This window comes from Scomber scombrus, chromosome 21 (genome assembly GCF_963691925.1).
Source record: "Scomber scombrus chromosome 21, fScoSco1.1, whole genome shotgun sequence".
In the NCBI taxonomy this organism is placed as follows: domain Eukaryota; kingdom Metazoa; phylum Chordata; class Actinopteri; order Scombriformes; family Scombridae; genus Scomber; species Scomber scombrus.
This window is the reverse complement of record NC_084990.1, coordinates 6,983,020-7,005,749: the sequence shown is the minus strand read 5'-3', so window position 1 is coordinate 7,005,749 and position 22,730 is coordinate 6,983,020. Positions and strand designations below refer to the sequence as shown.

At 39.5% G+C, this 22,730-nt stretch overlaps 3 protein-coding genes across 3 annotated transcripts in view; 2 read left to right on the top strand and 1 right to left on the bottom strand.

Moving 5' to 3' along the window:
• Window positions 1-169: 169 nt before the first annotated feature.
• On the top strand, window positions 170-3,821 carry LOC134003783 (eotaxin-like). Its single transcript, XM_062443118.1, has 4 exons — window positions 170-514; window positions 1,466-1,619; window positions 3,311-3,392; window positions 3,603-3,821. Exons 1-4 carry the CDS (start codon window positions 445-447, stop codon window positions 3,642-3,644), a joined length of 348 nt encoding a protein of 115 aa, XP_062299102.1. The 5' UTR covers window positions 170-444; the 3' UTR covers window positions 3,645-3,821.
• A 5,711-nt stretch (window positions 3,822-9,532) lies between these two features.
• On the bottom strand, window positions 9,533-12,281 carry LOC134003563 (cytochrome c oxidase assembly protein COX19). Its single transcript, XM_062442800.1, has 3 exons — window positions 12,121-12,281; window positions 10,472-10,583; window positions 9,533-9,949 (listed from the first exon to the last, which is right to left on the bottom strand). Exons 1-3 carry the CDS (start codon window positions 12,200-12,202, stop codon window positions 9,856-9,858), a joined length of 288 nt encoding a protein of 95 aa, XP_062298784.1. The 5' UTR covers window positions 12,203-12,281; the 3' UTR covers window positions 9,533-9,855.
• Window positions 12,282-13,392: 1,111 nt separating this feature from the next.
• LOC134002997 (arf-GAP with dual PH domain-containing protein 1) overlaps window positions 13,393-22,730 on the top strand; it is a 29,810-nt gene continuing 20,472 nt past the window's right edge. Inside the window, exon 1 of the mRNA XM_062442076.1 lies at window positions 13,393-13,598. Coding sequence (XP_062298060.1) covers window positions 13,508-13,598 — 91 coding nt within the window. The 5' untranslated portion in view covers window positions 13,393-13,507. The remainder of the gene's footprint in view (window positions 13,599-22,730) is intronic.

Here is a 22,730-nt window from a genome sequence, read left to right as displayed (position 1 = left end):
TGGATACTTAAAAAAAGGACCTGAATCACTGGTTAATGAGGCGTTTCTGTTCTTTTCTCTTCCTGCTTTTTAATCATCACACTGTGATCTCCTGATCTAGATGTTTGTGGATATTAGATTTGGAAGTAATAATTGTGTTTTTGTTTTTCTCTCTGTGGTGGACCCATACACCCTGTGTGACCGGCCGCCCGTTACGCCTTCACTGAGGTCATTTTAACGAGGAACTTTGATCATCCAGTAACAAACACAGAGGCGTTGCTTCCTCTCTGCATGAGCAATGAGAGGGTGTGTGTTTCCTCCTATTTGCAGCATTTATACCCAGAAGTGTTTACCTTGTAAGTCAGAGATCTACCGCTCTGTGACCAGAACGTATAAGACCAGCGAGTGGTTGACTTTTACCAGATCTTTACTGTACAAAGACACGTTGATCACCTTGGACTCAGGATGGCTTTCTCCATTAGATTTGGACTGCTTTGCATGTGCTCTATCATGCTGCTTTTTCTCCCTGCACAAGGTGAGTGTGTCTTTGCCTACTAGTGAGTAAAGTAGCTTTTGAAGGATAACAGAATATGCATGTAAACTGTATGTTTCAAGGCTCAGATTGAAGTCTAACATGAATATCTGATGAGACTTTATTATCAGTTATCACTGTATTCCTGGTTTAAAGGGTTAAGTAAATAACCACTTGTATTGGATAGCAAGAAATGCTATGACATAAATAGGTAAAACCATATGTTTATAAAAATTCAAATAACGTTATTGGCATGACTGTAACTGTATATTATTGCCAAGGCACTATGAATAATGAATGGTAAAATTGACTACTTATATAGTATAGAGCTTTTCTAGTCATTATGATCACTCAAAGCACTTTTACACTACGTCTCATTGACCCATTCACACACTGATGGCAGGGCCTACCACGCAGGGTGCCAACCTGCTCATCAGTAGAAAACTAACCATTCATACACATTCACACACGGTTGGCACAGTAACGGGAGAAATTTAGGATGTTAAGTGTCTTGCCCAAGGACACATCGACAGGAGCCGAGAATCGTACCGCCAATCTTCCAATTGGTGGACGACCGCTCTACCTCCTGAGCCACAGACAGCGGCCTGTATTCTGTAATTGAATGATGGCTATTACAGAATACAGACACCTATACTTATACAAGAATTAATGTCTTTTATTTATCTAGAAAACTAACTCTACTTTTCGAAGGAAAACTTAAAGAATAAAGTTACACTGAAGAAAAAGAAACTCTAGACATAGTAGCTAGCAATTAGAATTTTTTTGTCTTCTTTAACCCACATACCATAGTGCTTATTGTTGAGCTCTTATAACTGACAAATGTGGCTGAATGGCATTTGTATGTTGATGCAGCACATCTTAATGTCCTAATTAACTGATAGTATCTTATTACTGTACTAATGTTATTCTATGTCTGTATGTGCTGTGTTGTAGGGCGATTTCAGTGTACCACAAATGAGTCCCAAGAAGTTGGACACATACCCACATGCTGTACGAACACCTCAAAAGCCCGCATCAACTATGCTGTCATCAGCTGCTTTCATCAGAAAGAAATCACATTCGCAAATTGTACAATAGAGGCGTACATGTAAGGGGAAAGTATTCACTGACACAAAATCTTGTTTTCTATCTGTATTTGTGGTGTGTTTGATCAATTTCACTAACAAAGCTAATCATGAGCAGACAAACAAGATTAAATGTGAAGAACTTTTCAGAATCACGCTGCTCAGTCAATTGAGGACTAAAAACACTCGTACCTCAGAGCAGGACTAAACATTTATGAAGTGTCTTACTCTTACTTTCAGTCAGAAGATGACACCTAAGTGACAGTATGATGTCTGTGTTTTGATTCACTCCAAGCCACAAAGTAGAAACTCTACTAAGCTGTGGGGGGCATGTTGTCATCAAAACACCAAATGAGAGAATATCTTTTAAAAGAATGGTGTTCCTCCCTCCAGTAGAGTTCAGATACTTGGACAATCAATGCCAAGGTGTACTGAAGCTGTTCTGGCAGTATGTTGTAATCCAACACCTTAATAAGACACATTATGTTGGTTTTTCTTTTAATAGGTCACCTGTCTGTATTTAAACACTATGTAGACTGTGAACAAGGCTACTCACATTGGTTAAGAAATTAAATGTAGTCTTAGGTTGGCCTGCTTTGACTGAGCCCCTTTCAACCACATCGTTTTACATTCCCCAATATTATGGCATCTTGCACATGTTCCACAGGACCATGTTGCAAACCATAAGCTGTGGTGCAACACTGTATTGCAACTTTTTGTTCCACTGTCCTCTCTACTATGCCCCATGGAGCATGTTGTCAAGAGTAGATCCTAATCTGACACAATGCACAATCCACTCATTGGTGTGATGTTATGTTACTGATTGACAGATGGAGGAAAAGCACTGAAATATGCAGAGATGTACCTGTAAAGACAGTGAGGAATTAGATGCCTGCAAGTAAACAGATGTTTTTTTAGAAAGTCAACTTCAGAAATGTTTTATGAGAAAGAAAATGCATTCAACGTGTTTGTGAGACCTCAAGGAATCTCATGATGTGTTAATTCATGAATGAGAAACACTCAATGTGAGCAAAAACTTTGTCCTCTCTCTACAAGCTACTTTTACATACTGAAATCACATAGGTGCATAGACCTCAATAGCCTCAAAGAAATGGGACAACATTTTGTGAAATTTGCTTTCTTGCCAAGGCTTAGATGAGAGGACTGACACCTTATGATTACATTAATTGCATTGGCTTAGCTTAGCTTAGCATAAAACCAGTACATAAACAGAAATGTAAAAGTTACAGTTTGTGGTTTTATGATGCACTATTTCTCATGTACACCTGGGAATGAATTTACTTCCTAGAGTCTTGTCATCACCATGTTGATCATCAAGAGCCTGTTACATTATGCAACTACCTCTAAAACCATATACATTGTCATTTCTACATCTCTGTTTGTGTATGGATTAAATAAATGAGATACCATGTATTAATTAGTCTGGTTTGAGGTCCTACTTGGAGTAATTCAGTTAGTCGGGTTAGCAGTGTTGATGCTAAGCTAAGCTAAGCTAATCACCTCCTAGCTTTAGAACTATACTTAATGTACAGACATGAAAGTGGGGTCAACTAACTCTCAGTAATAAAGTAAGAAATGTTAAAATGTTATAGTATGCTTTTATAGTTAATACTGTTATCATGACTTAAGACAACTTGTTTGTATGAAATATAAATGTTATTTTGGTCTCTAATCTGTCTTTTCAACCCTACAGCTTTACAACGGACCAGAATAAGCAATACTGTGTGGATCCAACTGCTGACTGGCTCCAACAGAGACTTGAGAGGTTAAGACAGGTAAGTCTGGAGAACACACTCTTAAATTTACAGCTAAAATAAACCTAAAAAGGAAATCCTGTTCTTGATTATTTTGTGTTTCTATATTCATGTCTACTTTTTTATATACTGTCAAAAGTCAACAATCGAATGCAGCATATGTGGGAAAATGTTTTCTATAATGTGGGACTTTGAACTAACCAAACTGATATGAACTCTTTTGCTCCACAGAAAGGAATAATGTGTACAGAGCTTGAACAAAGCTTTCAATAACCAAGATGAGGATGATGCAACATGACCTTCTGAGCAGAATGGTGGCGCTAATTTCTGTTAAACTTTTCTAACTTTGATCAAATGTTTTACTTTCTCTATTTTTCAATACATATTTACCAATGGCTTTGCAAAAATTGTACTACCTTATAAGCAAATTAAAAAAGATGTGAAAAAATTTGTCTTGGTGCTGTTTCTGTACTGATATGCTGTATTCACAGCTTGGGACACACATCACTGAAAATACTGATGTATATTTTTCATCTTATGAAATCTGTCACCTGTAGTGAGTTATTCTAAAATATGACTTATTTTCAAGTTTGGAATCAAGGAAAATATAATATATTAATATATAAATATATATATTAAGTGTTCAGTGTCTTTAATATTTCAGAAAATAAGTGATAACTAATAGATCTGCAGTTTTAAACAGAAACACTTACCTGTATCTTGAAGAGGCTAAAATGGTGAATTTGCATAATTTTTTCACCAAAGAAGTCAATGAAACTCATTGAAAAGTCATTAAACATCCTTATTATAAAATATTTATATACATGCCAAAACTATAATTTCATATATGATACATTTTAATGTTATACATGATTGATGAAAAGGAGGTCAAAAGTTGACATTGAAAAATGTTCTGAGCACAGTGATGTCACTAAAAAGTACCAATAGGTGGCTGATGCAGGTTCTACATCTGATTGGTGTTTTATTTAAATACAATAAATATATGACAGGTGTCCTGTCCCAATCTTTCAGGTCACAGGCTGTTTATTTGAACACAACCTGTCTGATGTCATCGCTGGCTATCCCATCATTCTCCTTTACCAGGGGTTTGCTGCTTAGTAGAAAATGAATAGGAGCTGCTGGCTTGGGGCATATTAAAGTTTTAACCCCTCATTCCAGAGAAAGAGGAACACAGCTGTGGTGGTTACTCAATGTTTCCTCCCTAAAGGGATTTAAAAAATGCATTGTACATACTGTACAACTGGATGATGTGCTGAAATCACTGTGAGGCAAAAAATATTTTAATGTTAAAACCACAAATGTGGAAGTAAAGAAAGGTGAAACAGTGAAATGTAGCCATCACCTTTTACAAGGCGTTAACAATACGACATTTAACATTGAAATACTCATGTGTTTATAGCAATACAATTTCTTAATTAATTGTTTTGACACCATGGCTACATTTCACCATATCACCTCTCTTTATTTCCACATTTGTGGTTTTAACATTGAAATATCTTTTTTTGCCTCACAGTGATTTCAACACATCATACCGGTTCAATACAATACTTTTTTTTTTTAATCCCTTTAGGGAGGAAACATTGAGTAACCACCCAGCACAGCTGTGTTCCGCTTTCTCTGGAATGATTATGTCCTCCACATAGGAACATTTCTTCCTCTCGCAAGTCACTGCTTTACTCCAGGAGAAGCTCTTCATCATTCACTTTTACTAGATTTCTAGTCTTAAGAGACACATCCCAGGACACAAGATGCTGTTCTCTGTTAGCTTTGGAAGTCTCTCATGTTTAACCATGCTGCTTTTCCTTTGTGCACAAGGTGAGTGTGGCTTTGTCTATATTGGGTGTGCAATTTCAAGAGTTAAGAAAATCATATAAATTGTATCATGTAAATGAAGAAAACTTAGCCTGTATGTATGTTGCATTATAGTGCATCCTCAATGTTACACCCCTCTGCCAAGGGGTCCAGGACATGTCGCTCCCTCCTGCTGTACGGCGGTCTCAAATGCTACCATTCACAAACCTGTCAATGCTTGTTACGAACAGAAGGAAATCACATTTGAGGGCTGTAGAATACATGCTTATATGTAAGTAAAAGTACACTCACACAACACTACATTTTTTCAGTCAGTGCATTTGGGGTGTTAGTGTCCCCTACCAAGCTTACAATGAGCAGCCAACTCAAGAATGACATTGGGAAATACATGTACTGTATTTGCTTTCTTGGAGGGTTAAATAAGACGGTTAGCACTCTCATGTCTTTCTTGGAGGGTTAGGGTGTGTATGTGTTTGTGTGGGTGGGGGTGGGCTGGGGGGTGGGGGGTGGGGGTGTTGCATTCTATTAGGCACTGAGAGCGTAGAGAGAGAGAGGACATGTGTTATGTAAGCATTAGGCTAACAGGGAATCCCAAGCACTCATGTGTTGAGTTCCATTTACCTCGGATGCTGGTAGTCAGAGCTGGGAATGATGTGTTCCAGTTCAAGAAGTCATAAAACCAGAAATAGCCAGGTTAACCATTGATAGCAATACCAGTTAATTAAAGCGTATTTCGCTGTATTTTGCACATACAAACACCATAGCAACATGTCCACAGATAGAAGTTGGACAGTGCTGTGTGTGCGACTGATTTAATGAGACACAAATAAGCCAGAATTACTAATATTCAGGATATTACTTATTATTAACTTTCATACTGTTGATGCATAGGGCTTGGATCTTGGATTTTGAGGTTGGGGCTGGTTAGGTTCTTCTAACGTTCCGAGTCAAAAATCCGACTTCAGGGGGCATTCCAGTTGAAATTTCCGATTGGGAACATGGAAATTCCGACTTAGAGTTAAAGCAAGGAGAGGGGCATTGACCCTATAGTCTTACCCTAACCCTAACCAATCTCACACCTAAACCTAACCAATCCAAGCACCAAGGGCAAAAAGTGCTAGCCAATCAGAGGCAGAGTATGGCGGGATATGCCAAAAAATGCAGTGAGACCCATATAAACGGAGGGGAAACAGCTAGCGTAGGCCTCAGTGCACAAAATGAAGTGTAAAAAACACAATTTGTGGTTTGTCAGGGAGTTATGTGCTGTCTTGTTAGCGTTTGAAGTACTGGTAGGCTTTTTTTTACCTTTGGAAAGCACCAGACTAGTCTTCTGACTGTAGCTTCATGCTGTATGGACATGAGGTATTGATCTTCCCATTCAGCGCTCCTTTAACAACATTTGTATTGTCTACATTATCAAGTTTTTTTTCTTCACTTTTCTCTCTTTTTACATAACATCACCAGTCTTTCTAACCCTGCAGCCTTGCCAGTGAGAATAAGACCTGGTGTGTGGACCCAAGAGCCTGGTGGCTTCCGCAAAGACTCAGGAAGTTAGAGAAAGTAAGGCTGTAGACTTTTCAAATTTCACTTGCAGCTTGTTCTTTTGTTTGTGTTTTTTCCTAGTAGGCCTTTAAGAATTCAAAGTCTTGAATTGAAAAAAATGTGGGATATTATTGGTCAATTTAAATCTTTTTAACTTGTGTCTCTCTCTCACAGAGAAAGATATGTTGCCATGTCTACTAAAGGGCCTTGAACAGCCACAACCAAGATGATCCATCATGACTCTCTTCACAGAAGTCTTTACTATTTCTACACTATTTAGTTACATTTTTCTACTGATTTATATCTATTTATACATTTTCCTTCTTTCCTTTTGCGTGTGTTTTTACTATACAAGGTCACTCCTATCAAAATGACTGATAATTCGATGCCTACCAATTAGTCAAATTTTGAATTGTATTTTTCAAAATTTCAGTAACCCGAATTGACCCGAAATCTGATAAATACCCAACTACTACTTTAGGAGGTGGAAGGGCAATTAGAGTAATGGGCGAAGATTCAGGGGGGAGGTTTGGAGCAGGTAGCTACTACTTTAGAAGGGGGAAGGGCAATTATGCTTATTACATTTCTCATTTCTTATCCAAACAACGTCAAACTTGGCACTGCAATCACTCGTGCCCCTAGCAAGAAACCTGCCTAGTTTGAAATGAGTCAGAACGAACAGTTCGAGAGATATACGAATAACAGACAAACACAGAGACAGACAGACGTTCCTGTAGCCTAATAGATAGCCTATTGAATAACTTGATTTAGAAGACAAACCATTTTGAGGAATGAGGCATCATTATATAAAATTTGCAACAATGTGACTCAAAAACAGTCTCTGGTAGCCTGCCTATAAGTGACATCACGTTCTGTCTGCCACTTGTTGTCTGTAGCTGGTTGTGATTTGCATGTGTGGGATTCTGAAACGTCCTTACATTCGGGACCATTAGGCCTTTCAATTTGAGACCTTGCAGTTGGAATTGTCGTTTGTTTATTCAAAGTCTAAAGACAGTCCAAAGTAGCCTGGGCTATTCGAAGTGTTTTCAGTTTAATCCATTTTTTTGAGGGCCTGAAGTGTGTTTCACATTTTAGCTGCCAAAGCTCCGCTGCCTTATAGCCTCTCTAACTCTGGTCCTGCGCTGTGCTCAGTGCGCTGTGTGAGAGGGGGAGTGGCCAGCGGCCAGCGCGCCAACAGCAAATGTGTGCATCTGTTACCGATATATTTATCTATATCTTTTACATTTCTTATCCAAACAACTTGGCACTGCACTTACTCGTGCCCATAGCACAAGACACCTGTCAAGTTTGAAATCAATTGGATGAACGGTTCGAGAGATATGCGAATAACAGACAAACAGACAGACAGACGTTCCTGTCATTTATAGATAGATTTAAAGGAATTCAAGTAATCTTTATTGTTTTTTAAACTAATAAAGATTTAACTAGGGGTTTTTTTGTGCCATTGGTTTTGTGTACAGCTTATATTATCACCAAGAGCAATTAATCAGGTCAGGTTGTTTCTGTAAATTGTAAATAAAAAGTATATCAGATTACCTAACACTGTCTGGTATAGCTTGTTTGTATGTGTTTGGAATTTTGGGTTGGAGCACATATTTAGTATGCTCACATTTGTTGTACCTATGACGGCCAATCCAAATATTTTGTTCATTCTCCTCCCGGACTGTGCAACTGCAGATTCTCTTATCACCCTCTGCACTCTGTCCTTCCTTATATACAGTAAGTAGTTCATTAAAAGCTGTTCATCCTCAAGTCCCTCTCACTACACTTTAAAGATAAAGGGTAACGTGTTTTACCTGCAGAATGATGTAAATGTAGAGTTTGACACTAAATGGGCTGTTTTCACAATCTCAGTTTAAAGCATGTACCTACAAGCATGATTTGTGACATCACAACTAGCCAATTTAGATGCAAATACAAGTACCTCAAACGTATTAATACAGTACTTGAGTAAATGTACTTAATTTTTTATACAGTGTCCATATGCACCCCACATTCTCAGTATTAGTATTAAGTGTTTATGAAGGAAATCTTCTAACATCTTTGGAAAATGGAGAGCACAGTATGCTATCCAAATAAGAAACAGATGCTGACATACTGTAAGCCTGCAGAAGACCTTTCTTTACTGTTGCAAACATGGCTGGTTGTATTGTGTGTATTGTGTTGTCATTCTAGCAACACAACACTGTCCTAATTTGTGCTCTGAGTAAGCAGCAATCCAATAAATTAACTTTTCCTCACATAATTAAGTGAATGTTGCTAATGTTATTGTGTTTGTCACAGACCCCAATGGACATATCATTCCCAGCCTCAGGGGCCTGTATTGAGGAACACATAATCTCCTGCTTTTAACAGCAGAGCAACACATTTCGTCTAACTGTAAATTACACCCATTCATGTAGAGATAAGTATTCACTCTAACACATTCTTCATTTAATCTGTGTCTGTGTCCCCTACACTACTGATCATAGGCAGACGAACCAGAAATAATGTGAACAACAGCATGTTCTTGGTTTACTTGCTTCAGATGACACCATGTTTATGTTAGGTTAAAGGCGACCTCTTGTGGTCATGTGAAGAAATGACTGTGACCCTGGAGGTTGCCCTTCATTTTTAACCTCCTGTGGTTACTTTCATGCTTGTTAGGGCATTTTTTATGAACAAAAAGCTTTACTGTATCTACACTCTTGATACCTAAATACAAGTAAAACAAACTGTTTATTACTCAGAAGAATAAATCAATCAAGGGTCGATCTACACATCAGTTGAGTTTAAATATAAAAGATTTATTGACACGCCAAAATAGCATCTCCATATATTAGACATTTTTATTTTATGTACACGTGATTGATAAAATGAGGTCTGTAACCTCATGTCTTCTGTCAGGCCTGCTCTTGTATGTTCTCCACCCAGTGTCAGCAGGATCCTCAAAGTCCTCTCAGCTTCACACTCACAGTAGTCTCTCTGTTTAAAATGCTTCTGTGGGTACTAGGGTTGTCATGTTTTCCAAACACACTGCAGGATATCATAAGTTCAGAGCAACACCATCCCTGCATTTTGAAAGCAGCAGCTGTGGTGCTGAGGCAGGTCAGGGTTTAGCTTCTTCGTCTGCTTGGTTGGGAGTAGGATCCATCAGGTCCTTGAATCCCAGTTTTTCCAGGGGCTCCTTGGCCATCAGCTGACTGGAAAACAAGATGATGGAACAAATGTCTGTTTTCAGAAGATACACTATATTCATCATACCAGGAATATGAGATATGAGCTTGGTATCCATTCAGGGGCCGCAACCCCTGAAGGAAACCATCTACAAAGGTGTGTCCTTCCAAGACGGCAAAGGCCAACTCAGGCATTATTAAATGAGACAATATTGTCTATGGAGGATTTCCTAGCCTTTCCTATGTGTTATTTGGATAAACTGACCACATATTGGGAATCTAAACAGTCACTTTGTTGTCAGAAAATCTATGGAAACATAATGAAGTAACATTAAAAGCCCTAGAGCAAAAACAGCTCTTAGCATGGCTCAAAGTCTCAGCCATATTGGTGAAAAACACATTCTGGGATAGGCTGGTCTTCCAAATTGGGAAAAGAAGGCCACATTTGAAGGAGTCTTTGTTAAATCGCTGTGAGTCATTGGGTCTTGATATGCAGCCTTTGAATTGAGACACAGCTATGCAGGCAGTAGTTTTAATGAGGTTTCTTACTGGTTCATCCGGCATTCCAGATATTCTTTGGACTGCAGTCGGCATATGGAGTTGTTGAAGTTGTTATCTCTCAGGCACTTCATGAACGTTTCCTTGAAGTCTTTACACTCACCTGAAATAACAGACAGTCACAATCAGCCTTAAGATTCAGCCTTGGAGAGTTTTGCAGTTTGTCACGCTGCAGGTAGTGTTTCAAATGAATGTTAGACATTATTCCTGCACATATTTGTTATGCTGTTTTCTATTTTTTTTATTCTCCTATATATACAATCAGTATTTGTGATATACTGTTAGAATTTCTTAATTCAAGTTTGGATGGCGCACTTTGCTGTAAACACACAAGTAGGCCTGTCACGATAATAGGGCTGGGCGATTATGGCAAAAATCTAAATCACGATTAATTAAACTTTTAACTTCGATTACGATTAATGAACGATTATCTCCACCCTTGATGAACAATGATGTATTTTCACAGTTTCTTTTGTTTTGTATTTTACACTGTTGCCCTCACACATGAGTATCTTTAGAGAGTGAAAATAATGATGTTTTAAGGTGTGACGCTGTGGTTAATGTCTAGTTTACTTGATTAGAACTATGTAAAGATCATGGTTTGGGTTAAAATGATCACTGGAGACAAGTTTTCAAATTCCTTAAAGATATGCAACCTTTACTGTCATGGCAACAGTGAACACCACGATTAATTGACATGAGCAAGATTAAGTCGATTAAAGTTTCTAAATGTCGGTTTCGATTATTTTTCGATTAATTGCCCAGCCCTACACGTTAACTACTTTTGTTGGACGATATATTGTCTCAGAAATAATCCTGATAAACGATACTATTGTCATTTGAAGATCATTTTATACCACTGCAATATAATGATAATATAATAGTATATAGCAAGGGAGGCGGGGGGTGGGATTGGAGAGTGGGCGCCACGCTTCTGTAAAAACACAGACAGCCATTATGGGCCGGAACAGAGTTATTAACCTTTAATTCTTTTGTTTTGATTTGGCACTATATAAATAAAGATTGATTGATTGATGTCCGTGTATCATATAATAAGTCCATATATAGACATGATGATGCTGATAATTACATTATTGTATTATAAATTGATAACAGGCAGGTCTTACAAATTCAGTTAATTTGTTGGACTCAGCACTTTGTGAATTAGGACACTATGTACAACACATTTAACATTTTAATAGAAGTGAAAGTACTGTACGTTTTGTTCACTATTGTTTCCTCCTATCCAGCTAACATAGTCATTACTTGTTAAAAGGGTTAAAGTCTGTTTAAGTCTTAAGGGTTAAAGTCTGTTTTAATCGTGCAGCTGACTGAATATTGTTTCCTCCGGCTGGCCAAAACATTTGAACATTTGGAAACGAAACAAAACAAAACAAAAACAAAAACAAAACTGGCGCTAAAGTAGCTCCTTTAATTAATGAGGCCTTAGCTGTAAATTACAATGTAAGATAAACGACTAGCATAAATACAAGAGAGAGTTTGTGCCCCAGCTGACGTCAGAAACAGTGTGTAGTGTTTGTATTGTGTCCACACAACGTGACAAAACTCCGACATGAATAATGCAACACTTACAGTGTTATTCAGAAGATACAAAGCCGACAGTCTGTAGTATAACTTACCAAAATGATCCAGGGGGAAAGAGCCTTTGTCTGGAGCCCGAGGTTTGAAGCTCTTAGAGCTGAAATTCATAGCAGTGGACATATTTATTAGTGTTTAGAATCCTTAATTTAAGAAAATACTAGTCTGAGAGGAAACAGCAGCAAGTCACCCTGCGCTTCAGCCCTTCGCCGCGGAAATATGACGTCACTGTTGCCAGGCAGTAGTAGTCGAGTTGACGGCATCGATGATCGATAACTCGTCGATTGACTATTTGACTAATAATTATAATAAACAGTTAAATTAGGCTTCATTTTTTCGAAAGCGTATAATCTGTTAACATTCTGCACACATGATTTAAAAAAAAAATCTTATGAAAAAACAATCCTCCTAAAAATATACACAATATGATATAACATTGTGGGAATATCATGCTTACCATGAAGTGAAGCCCATTGTTAAGACAAAGTAACTTAGTAGCCTACAGTTATGTTGTGTTTCTAAATAACATAACATGAAACAACTATGCACAAAAAATAGTTTTCTTTGTAAATGATGAAATAGACTCATTTACTTTTAGCTATAATAATTAGTGGTTATGTGAAGATCTCACATGGAAGACTGTTTATTTTGTATTTTCTGAACTTTTATAGGTTAAACGACTTATAATAATTACAAATAATTATCAACAGATTAGTCAGTCATTAAAATAATCTTCAATCTTCTTCGTCTTACATTCAGTCTAATTGTTTAGCTTGCCAATAACCTACAAAGCACTTCACAGCACTAACTTGTTTGAAATGTGCTTATAAATATTGAATTGAAAGGTGAAAAGTACATTTGTATGCATGTATTTTACTGGAATATTAAAGTGGGGACAATAGTCATAATAATTGATCAATGATATCAGTTATCATGATAATCAAGGTTGAGCATAAGAGCTGAGCATAATTCAAAATGAAAGCAAAATGAACATTTCTAAACGAGTGTGATCAGGCAGTTCACCACTGGATGTCTCATTATCATTACATATGAGAGTGGATGTTGAGGAGACAAGACAGACAGGCAGGGAGGGAGGTGGACATAATATAGGCTTGATCATTATGCAGTCAGCGAGACTCGGTAATAGAGCTATCAGTGTGTGTGTGCGTGTGTGAGAGAGAGAGAGAGAGAGAGAGAGAGAGAGAGAGAGAGAGAGAGAGAGAGAGAGAGAGAGAGAGAGAGAGAGAGAGAGAGAGAGAGAGAGAGAGAGAGAGAGAGAGAGAGAGACTCTCTCACGCCTTCCTTCAGTCTTTTCTCCCCCTCCTCTCCAGTTCAGATTGGAGGTGACAGGTGATCGGGCTTCCGGCAGCGGATGTTCTTGTGCTTGGCTTCTTCCCACCGCGGTGAGGCTGGACGGATAAACTCACCATGGCGCAGGAACCGGAGGGGAACAACCGGCTCCTGCAAGACGTGCTGGCGAGACCGGGCAACGAAACGTGCGCCGACTGCGGCAATCCAGGTAAGCGAGAAGCCAGAAGCCGGTGTCTGCTGGAGCCCTGATGCATGCAGCTGCACTTGAACAAATGCATGTACAGCCTATCGCATGTGCTCAAGGTGAGAGGATGCATCCTCAAATCCCGACAAGTCAAAGATGTCATGAATTAATTTTGATCCACATATGATGAAGCCGGGCTGGAGTCACCTGAAAACACCCTGTTGTCAGGTAAAGACCAGGCCCACTGAAGACAGACTGCACTCTGGACTTAGTCTGAACCATAAACACATAAAACACATTGTGTGTGACTGACAGTTATTATTGTTACTGACAGTATGTCCACAGTGTGCTGGTATTGTGGTCTGGTGTCATCATGTTCTACACTGTCAGCAACCTCCATAAGACTCACTTAGTAATCATGGGTGTGTGTGTATGTTGGATTTTATAGGTTTGTTATGCATTTACAGAGGAGATATAGACGGTGCATGGTATTCATCTCTAACAGGCAGCTAAACATTCCTCTTTTGCATTTCAGTGCATCTTCATCCTTTTCTTCACCCCCTCCTTTATCCCCTTTCTTATCCTCTCCATCCCCTCCCTCCTCCCTCCCTCCTTTCTTCTCCCTCAAATGGCAATAAACCAGTGAGTGGCCACCAAGGCTCCAGTATGGGCCGTACGCCCAGTGCTTGGATGCCCGCCCAGGATGCCTGTTCCTTGGCCCTGGTTACAGCTCCTCTGAGGACTGGCTGGTAGTGGAGCAGCTTTGGGGCCAGCGTGGCTCTTGCAGAATTATAGCTTTGTCTGAGCGAAGGACACTTGAGGAGGGATTTCATTTTGTCTAGCTTTAAAGAATATGTATGCTTATTTGGCTTTTTGGTACATGATATACCTAGAGGTAAACTCCGATCGTCGACATGCTTCGTCACCTCTGTAATACCTCTGTGATGTGAGGGTGGGACAGGTGTTCTGTGTTGTACAGCTGTGAAATGTCCATCTGTGATATTATAGGACAGTTCTGCTCGGAGGGCAGCGGTAGCCAAACAGTCAGAGAGAAGCTGTTAATTGCAGGGTGACTGATTCAGATCACAGTTAGGAAAACCACAGCTGGTGGTGAAGTGACTCAGATGCTCTCGAACAAGCGCCGAGATTCACCTGAGCGAGGCTCTTCAAACGCCACTGCTAGCGACGCTGCTCATTGGTCAAGAAAAGAGAACAGAAGGGGCCGCACGAATGAAAAGTTTTAGGATACACACCCATCGACCAAACCTTTATGCCTCCACTACCAGATACAGGAATTCCCAGGCCCAGAATCCATATCTCATAATTGTCAAGATATGAATTATTGATGCAGGTTCGGTGGCTTCGTCCCAGCAGGGGACAGAATTTTTATCTCAGTGGCTTTTTCAGACAAAAACACCACAAATCAGCTCAGCACAGCAAAGTAAACAAGCATATTGTACAAGAGTGGGTGGGTGTGAGCTAATGCCGCTTGGTAGGATGTAACAGGGCAGGTAGTGGAGACCAACAGACAGACGGATAAGCCAGACTATATGTTGACTGATCAATGATGACTGTCTTTCTGCATTGGTACTGATGGTTTTGGCATTTTTCTGGCTGCAGATGTGCCACAAATCTAACAGGGTCGGGTCAGATTGCATTTGCATTATATATAGTACATGTCTGCAACTAGTTACGTAATAATCTGATAACAAAACGTGTCATCAGAATATTTTATGTCTTTTTGGATAACTTAATTTGTTGGTGTTTCACAGTTTACACATCCTTTCCAACATAATCAGGATTTTAGAATTGTGTGTAATCTGATTGCATAATCTAGATTACATGTAATTAGTTGCCACCCTACTCTAGCAATCAACTCAAGTTGTTCCTTGATATTCATTTGTTAAAGTGGAATAGATGAAAATGAAACAAGATGTAAAGAGAGGACCTGAAAGCTGCGATGTGGGTGTGTGGGAATTCAGTAATTACATCACTGTAAGATTTCACCAGTCTTTTCCATAAGTAGGTTACTGTGACTCAGTAAATCAGAGGTTCCTAACCTGGGATGAGTCTAAAGAGTCATTGGATGATGAAAATGCATCAGTATACTTTTAGATTGTCAAACAGCATCTCAACCCCCGACAATTACCTAATGAAATCAGTATTCTTTTAGCAGGAGGTGTGAAGAGGCTGACAGGAAATGTGAATCATCCAACAATCATCCTGCCAGATTCATCCAGCACTTTCTGAAACTGACACTCCAACTTCTTGCCTTTTTTTTGCATAGTTTAATATGGTATAAACGTATTTGCCTTTTAAAAGCCATCTTAAGGTAAATAGTACTAATTCGTTTTTGATCAAGAGTTGACAAGTGGTTGCAAGCAGACATGGCTTCGCATTACGGGGGTCACAAGAAAACAAGGTCATGAGCCACTGTGGTAAACGTAATGTTATTAGCTTGAGACACTGTGATATACTGTAGCTCGAGATGGAACTGCAGTGATACATTGATAAATCAGTTGATAGACATAAAATTCATCTGGGACCATTTTTACACCTAACTTGCCTAATCTTTCATTGTCTTGTATTATAATACAAATTTGGGAAGACATACCTCCTTAGGTTTAAGGTCTAAAAATCTTTTCACAGGCATTTTTCTGTTTTCTGATGTTTTTATTCACTAAACGACAGTTGATTAATCAAGACGCTTATTGGGAGATCAATCAATAATGCAAATAATAGTTAGATGCTGCCCTCTGGTGAGGCACTGCCTCTTGGACATGCTCTAATAATTGTTAGATGCTTCCCTATCTTTGGAGTCACTACAGTTCACCTCGACAATCAGATATGTTAACAAGACGGGAGTACCATAATGGCTAGCTGACATGCTTTGCTATAGCTAATGAAATTAGGTGTTGCCAGTCAGTAATTAGCTGTTAATTCTGCTAGAAAGGAATGGAAAGTCTAAAACCTACAATAAGGTCACTGTATGACATCACATCAGAGTCCTCCATGGTATGCGAATCTGCAGGCTTACAGAGTAAAAACAGACTATCTCATCATCAGCAGTGACCTGGCTGTCCTCCCTCACCCCTGCCTTATCTTCCCATCACAGATACAACACCCATTAACCAGACGGAGAGCTTGCTGGAATTGTTCTGAAAACACACAAAGCAGCAACAGTGCTCGTGCATTTTTTATGCTTAGTCATTCTTACTCTGCCCTTCCTTACCTTTGCTTTTTTTTTTTTTCTCTCTCCCTATCTTCTCTCTGCTGGTGTGCTCAGATGAGACTGCTGAGAGGCTGAGCTGGGAGCTTATACGGCAGGGTTTCTCTGTAGCTCAGCAGCGTTGTGGTTCTGCCCTTCGCTAAGGACACACAAATGAGTTATTCCCTGCAGAGAGACGCCTCAGCAGTCCTCTGAGGTGCGAGGAAGGTGGATGTTGTGCAGCAGAAACAGCAGGAACTCTGATGAGATAGGTGGAAGTTTAGGCTCCCATGGCTTTCCTGACTTTTTTTTTTTTTTTTTACAGCTTTTTGAGGGAAAGACAGAGAGACAACAAAAACTTGTCCACATTTCCTGTGAAAAAGTGAGATGTAGATATCTTTCCCTCACAAACATGGGCACTAGGGAGAACTTTATTAAAGATTTGAAGCACAAGAAAAATCTGCTCATGTTTCAAAATGTGCATCCATTTAGAACCGGGAGATTCAATTGTAATCTTTTTGCTTTAATATAGTACTGTTACATTTCTGCAGCAATAATTTTAACCGGTTTATTCAGGTGTTAATGGAGAGAACATTTGACATTATAAATATTGTTATAAATGTTTACCAGGGCTGCTCCTGACCAAAATCGACAAGTAGTCATTAGTTCAAGCCATTAGTAGAGAAGTCAATGCACAATTATGATATTGAATAAATTATATGAATAAATATTTTTTGGGGTAACAGAAAATAGTTTAAGTTCCAGGACTGAGAAAGAATGTTAAAGGTAACATGTTGATGCTAACAGCAAAAGCGATAATCATTCCGAATGTGTCCAAATGACCAGCAAGGAGACTCGGGTATCTTTTTCAGTCCCGTCACTCAATGGGTCCTGTTAAATCCTTCTCTTATTTTAGGCGGTTTCTTGGCTGTGAATGGGTCCTTGAGTGCGATTAATCAACCATTGAAAACGTGGCCAACTAAGACTCTTTTCATCGACTAAAGTTATTCAGCTATTAGGGGCAGCCATAATGTTTAAAGTGAAGCAAAGGGAAACACCATTTAGGAGGACATTTGAAAATGATGCTTGAGCTACAGATTAAGTTACCAAAGTGCAGGTTAGTGTAGATACAACACAGTTTGAGGTCCGTTACAGGCTTTTGAGTAATGAATATGTAACTGCATGGAGGGAAGTAGGGGAACTCCACAGATTTGACGCATGAAGATAAGTTTACACATCACGGGGAATACCAAACTCTGACTGTGAAAACAGTTGTATATGGTGGTATGGTGGTATTCCAAATATGGATTGGAGACTACAAATGTCTGTACCAAATTTTACAGCAATCCCATGAGCCAATGGTTGTTGAGATATTTCAATCTCGCCAAGTTGACCCAGATGGCTATCGCACGAACCAGTCTAGCCAAAAACTGTGTTACTTCACTAAAAGCCAAACCTACTGGTGGTGCTCACAGGAGAGCACCACCAGTAGAAAATCACAGGAGTAGGCCTACACCCTCTGGGTACAATGAATGTCTGTGCAACATTTCATGGCGATCTAGTAGTTGTTGAGATATTTCAGCTTGAAGTGGTTGACTGACTGAGGCATTCAGAGTTATGTGTACAATAGAGGGAAAAAAAGCTTTTGCTCAAGAGCGACTAACACCGTCATATGTGTCAGTCTAACATAGATACAGGAAACAAACAGTATAGTGTACTGTTACATTATAATGCATAACACCAATGGGTCTTGTGTGTGAATGAGAATCATGAAATACAACTGAGTTCCTCATACATAAAAACCTAATGGCCAAGTTAGATTGACTAAACAACCATCTAGCCAATCACAACCATTTGACCAGCCCACCCGGCCAGGGAAGTTGCGTGCGTGCATTGAGGAATGGTGCTTCTGTCACTCGCCTCTAGCTGTGGTAACACTGTTTTTTGTAATATGACAGTTGCTGTGTTCTTGCAAATGTCAGCCACCAACACTGGTTTTGAGTAATTAGTATCTCAAGGTGAAGGTTGCAGTGCTAAAATGTACATTGAAGAAAATGTAGAAATGCATGACACTCATTTTGATGTGTCATGTTGTGGTGACTGGAACAGGGGCTGAAAGCATGTCCCACCCCTTGAACACCCCCACTTTTTTTTAAATCACTGCTCCACCGCTGCACACAGGGGATCCAATAGAAAACACAGTGAGGAGCTACCCCAGAAACACTCACCTGTCTCCCTGCAAGCAAGTAATACAACACAAATCACGGCTATAGACAGATTAAACTTTAACACATACAAAACACAACCTTATTGTCTACACTGTATTTATTGTTCACTCTTGCAATAAGGTTCCATTATTAAAAATCTTTTAAACGCCTCAAGCATTACACAGCGCCTAAGTCAAGCATAAATGAAGTCAAATCTAATATGTTCACCTCTGCTGTAGAAATAAAAGTCTGACTGACGCAAAAACATCCAAACATACAAATGACCTCAGAAAAGCTCCTACAAATGGTCACGGGCACAGGGGCCGCCATTGTATAAATTCCCCCCCTCATTCATTTATCCTGCATCTGCCCCGCAGCAGCGCCACAGGCACCTCTTTCTTCAACCTTGTGCGGGCGAATCAAAAGCTCTGTTGTCTGTCTGCCGAACAAGCTGCAAGCCTTGTAAAACTCCTGGAAAAAACTCAACTTTTTTCATCTGAAACAATTCCTGGGAGACGGAGACGGAGGTGCGCCGGCGCTTTAACAAACAGGCCTGGAACAGAATATTGTACTGTGACAGAAACAGCAGAGTCACACTACATCAGGAGGTTTCTGCCTCCTGTTAGCTGCGACTGCATCTGTTCTTCACAGTAATCCTGTTGAGAAACATCTATGTTCATGCAGAGGAGGAAGCCCTGTGCGTGTGTGTGTGTGTGTGTGTGTGTGTGTGTGTGTGTGTGTGTGTGTGTGTGTGTGTGTGTGTGTGTGTGTGTGTGTGTGTGTGTGTGTGGTTAGTCAGTCATGCAGCCACTGTAATCTCCATGAGTGCTGTCTGCTTCTCTGTAAGGCTTGACTCAGACAGCGATGACCTCACCGCCGAGTGGCTAGTTGTGCGTTATTGTGTCAGCAGGGTTGTGCGCGTGGGTGTGTGTTTGTCGCGTGTTTTGTGTGTGTGTGTGTGTGTGTGTGTGTGTAATTGTTGCAAATATAAAAAGGGAAGATGTCTTCACATCTCTGGTGGCTTTGCGCTCCATCACAATCCAAAATGATTAAAGGATAAGTTGACATTTATAAAAATATTGCACACTTGTCATGGGTTAAAAGAGATAAATCGAAGAAAGCTTATCGTAGATGTCAGTAACACCCTCGGGGGAGCTTGTGAGCACAGATCATCTCTCTGCATGATAAAGAACCCGCACTCTTCCTTCTTTACTTCCTTGCTCTCTCCATCTTCTCCACATCTATCTCTCCTGCATCTTCTTTTCCCATCTCCAAACTCAGGCTATGTGGAATCTCCATCTTTGATTTCTCCAGCCTCAAGAGCTCTGAAATGCAAGAATAGTATTTTTTTTTTTTGCCCTCTACCCCTACTCCTCTCTCTCTCTCTCTCTCTCTCTCCCTCTCACTCTCCCTTAGCTCTCATATGACTCCCTTGAGTTTTACACACTCTCACCCTGTGCATGTGTGTGTATTGGGTGCACCATGCTGAGGGCCTCCTCGTGTGAGAAATGGCAGCTAGAAAGGGAAAGAGAGAGAGAGATGGAGGGATAATGAGACGTAGTGCTCTCAGATGCTTGTGTCCATGCACGCATCAGGAATGTGCAAATACACTAAAAGCACACTTCAGTATGATGAAGAGAGTCTGATACATCAGCTTGACTGATATTTTCAGCCAATTTTAGGTTATTATAGATATTACATATTGGTAACTGTGATCATTATATAGTGTAGTTAGTCTATCAGAGAGTGTGGACAAGTTTATGTTTTTCTTATTATATCAGATGTGCATTTTAACACTTACACACCTTTCATATTCTGACAGTTTCCCCTTAAAATGAGTCTCTATACCAAGCATCTTAACCACAAATATATTTCCATTCATAGATACTTTATCAATCATTAATAAATAGGCAATTCATCTTTAATTAAGATTTCAGAGAGTGTATTCTTTAGGTTTTATACTAAAGTTTGTTTGTTTTTTATAATTTAGCCTGGAAACATCCTCTACGAACAAAATTATGTAACTGCTGCAAAGATGTTTTTTTTCAAATATTTTAATTTATGGTCACTTTAGGAAAAGTCATAAGATTTCAGGGTGAGAGAAATGTGTTCTTAGTGTTTTAACTGCTCTCAAAAAAAAAAGAGTCAAATCTGACCTGAACAGTATCTGAGGGGGTAAAAGAGGCCAATGCAGCATCATAGACAACTGAATTAAATACTAAAGTCTCAAAAATGTAGTTTTGGTTAAAAATGTATTTATTTATTCAGATTTTTCATAAGAAAGTGAAAAGAATACAAGCAATCACATTTAACTGGCTTAACTCAGGATAAACAAACTAAGCACACAGCTACACAGTCCTCCTCTAACTTCTGCTTCCCTAAGTCTACATCTCTCCCCTTAAATAGGCCATCTTATCTATTAGGCAGAAGCATATTTATTGCAGGGGTGTCCTTTCCCTTTTACCAACTGGCATTGAACAATACTACTTGTGTCAGTGAACACTGTTTACAACACACATCATCTTCATCATTATCCTCATCACAAGCCATTGGTTTTCTGTTCAGTCTCTGTCAGGTCCTCTTTTAGGTCTTGTCTCGATTTGCATAGTTTTTGTCAGTTCTCGTCAGTTCTTTTCATTTGCCTAGTTTTGTTTAAAAAAAGGACTGTTTCCTTCAGCACTGCCTTTAATCTCCTGCATTTGGCTTCGCTTATTGTGAGGGTCGATGTATAAATTGTGTTTGTGTATAAGATTATCGGCCGGTCAACAATATGAGGTTGCCAAGCAACCAGCAGAAACACCAGGAGGTCACTTAAATAGTCCGCACCTAACTGTCAATGAAACCACAATATGTTATTTTTATACAGTTCATATTTTGTATGGATTAAATAAACATGTTTGTCTAATATAACATGTCAGTTAGTGAGCTTTAGAGGCGCTGGTAGGTGGATGTTACATTTAGACAGAGCCAGGCTTGCGGATTCCATGTTTCCAGTCTTTATGCCAAGCTAAGCTAACCCGCTCACCAGCTCCAGCTCCATATAATATCATCTTATGTCTCAGCAAGAACATAAAAAAGAATAGCTCCCAAAATGTCAAACTATTCCTTTAATTTTGGGATATTTCTGGCTTCAATGCAAAACTCCAATCTGCATTTGCATGTGACTCTCTCTCATATTTGGGCACTCACCTTCACACCACACTGTCTTTCACTCCCTCTGTCACACACACACACACACACACACACACACACACACACACACACACACACACACACACACACACACACACACACACACACACACACACACACACTGTGCCTGACTTTGACAACTTAATTTGCATGGACAGTCTAGATGTGACACAATGACTCAAATGTACCCTTGTTGAACACCCACGGATGCTACTGCTGCGTAACATTGCACTGAGAAACCTCTTTGTGTGTGTGTGTGTGTGTGTGTGTGTGTGTGTGTGTGTATTCTCTCCGCATGCTGATGAGGCTGTTTTGTAGATCTGTGTATGTTCAGTCACATGCTCATGTTGACGATAACAGCATATGGTCTGTTCTGAGGCGATGCACGGATACATGCCAGGAAATGTAAAAGTATCAAATATTGCATGTGCATACAAATATGTGCAGACTTAACTCATCTTTCTGTGTGTGAGATGATGCTATCACAGTGTATTTACCATCTGGTGATGTAACTAACCTGATAACTACCTCTGCTGAGTTTTGATCAGA

Excerpts from the sequence above, each read along its gene's own strand:
- LOC134003783 (XM_062443118.1), top strand. The coding sequence starts at position 445 with ATGGCTTTCTCCATTAGATTTGGACTGCTTTGCATGTGCTCTATCATG. Across the intron at positions 1,620-3,310 it reads TGTACAATAGAGGCGTACAT|CTTTACAACGGACCAGAATA; the intron begins GTAAGGGGAAAG and ends TCAACCCTACAG. Across the intron at positions 3,393-3,602 it reads GACTTGAGAGGTTAAGACAG|AAAGGAATAATGTGTACAGA; the intron begins GTAAGTCTGGAG and ends TTTGCTCCACAG.
- LOC134003563 (XM_062442800.1), bottom strand. The coding sequence starts at position 12,202 with ATGTCCACTGCTATGAATTTCAGCTCTAAGAGCTTCAAACCTCGGGCT. Across the intron at positions 10,584-12,120 it reads TTTCCCCCTGGATCATTTTG|GTGAGTGTAAAGACTTCAAG; the intron begins GTAAGTTATACT and ends CTGTTATTTCAG. Across the intron at positions 9,950-10,471 it reads CTGGAATGCCGGATGAACCA|TCAGCTGATGGCCAAGGAGC; the intron begins GTAAGAAACCTC and ends CTTGTTTTCCAG.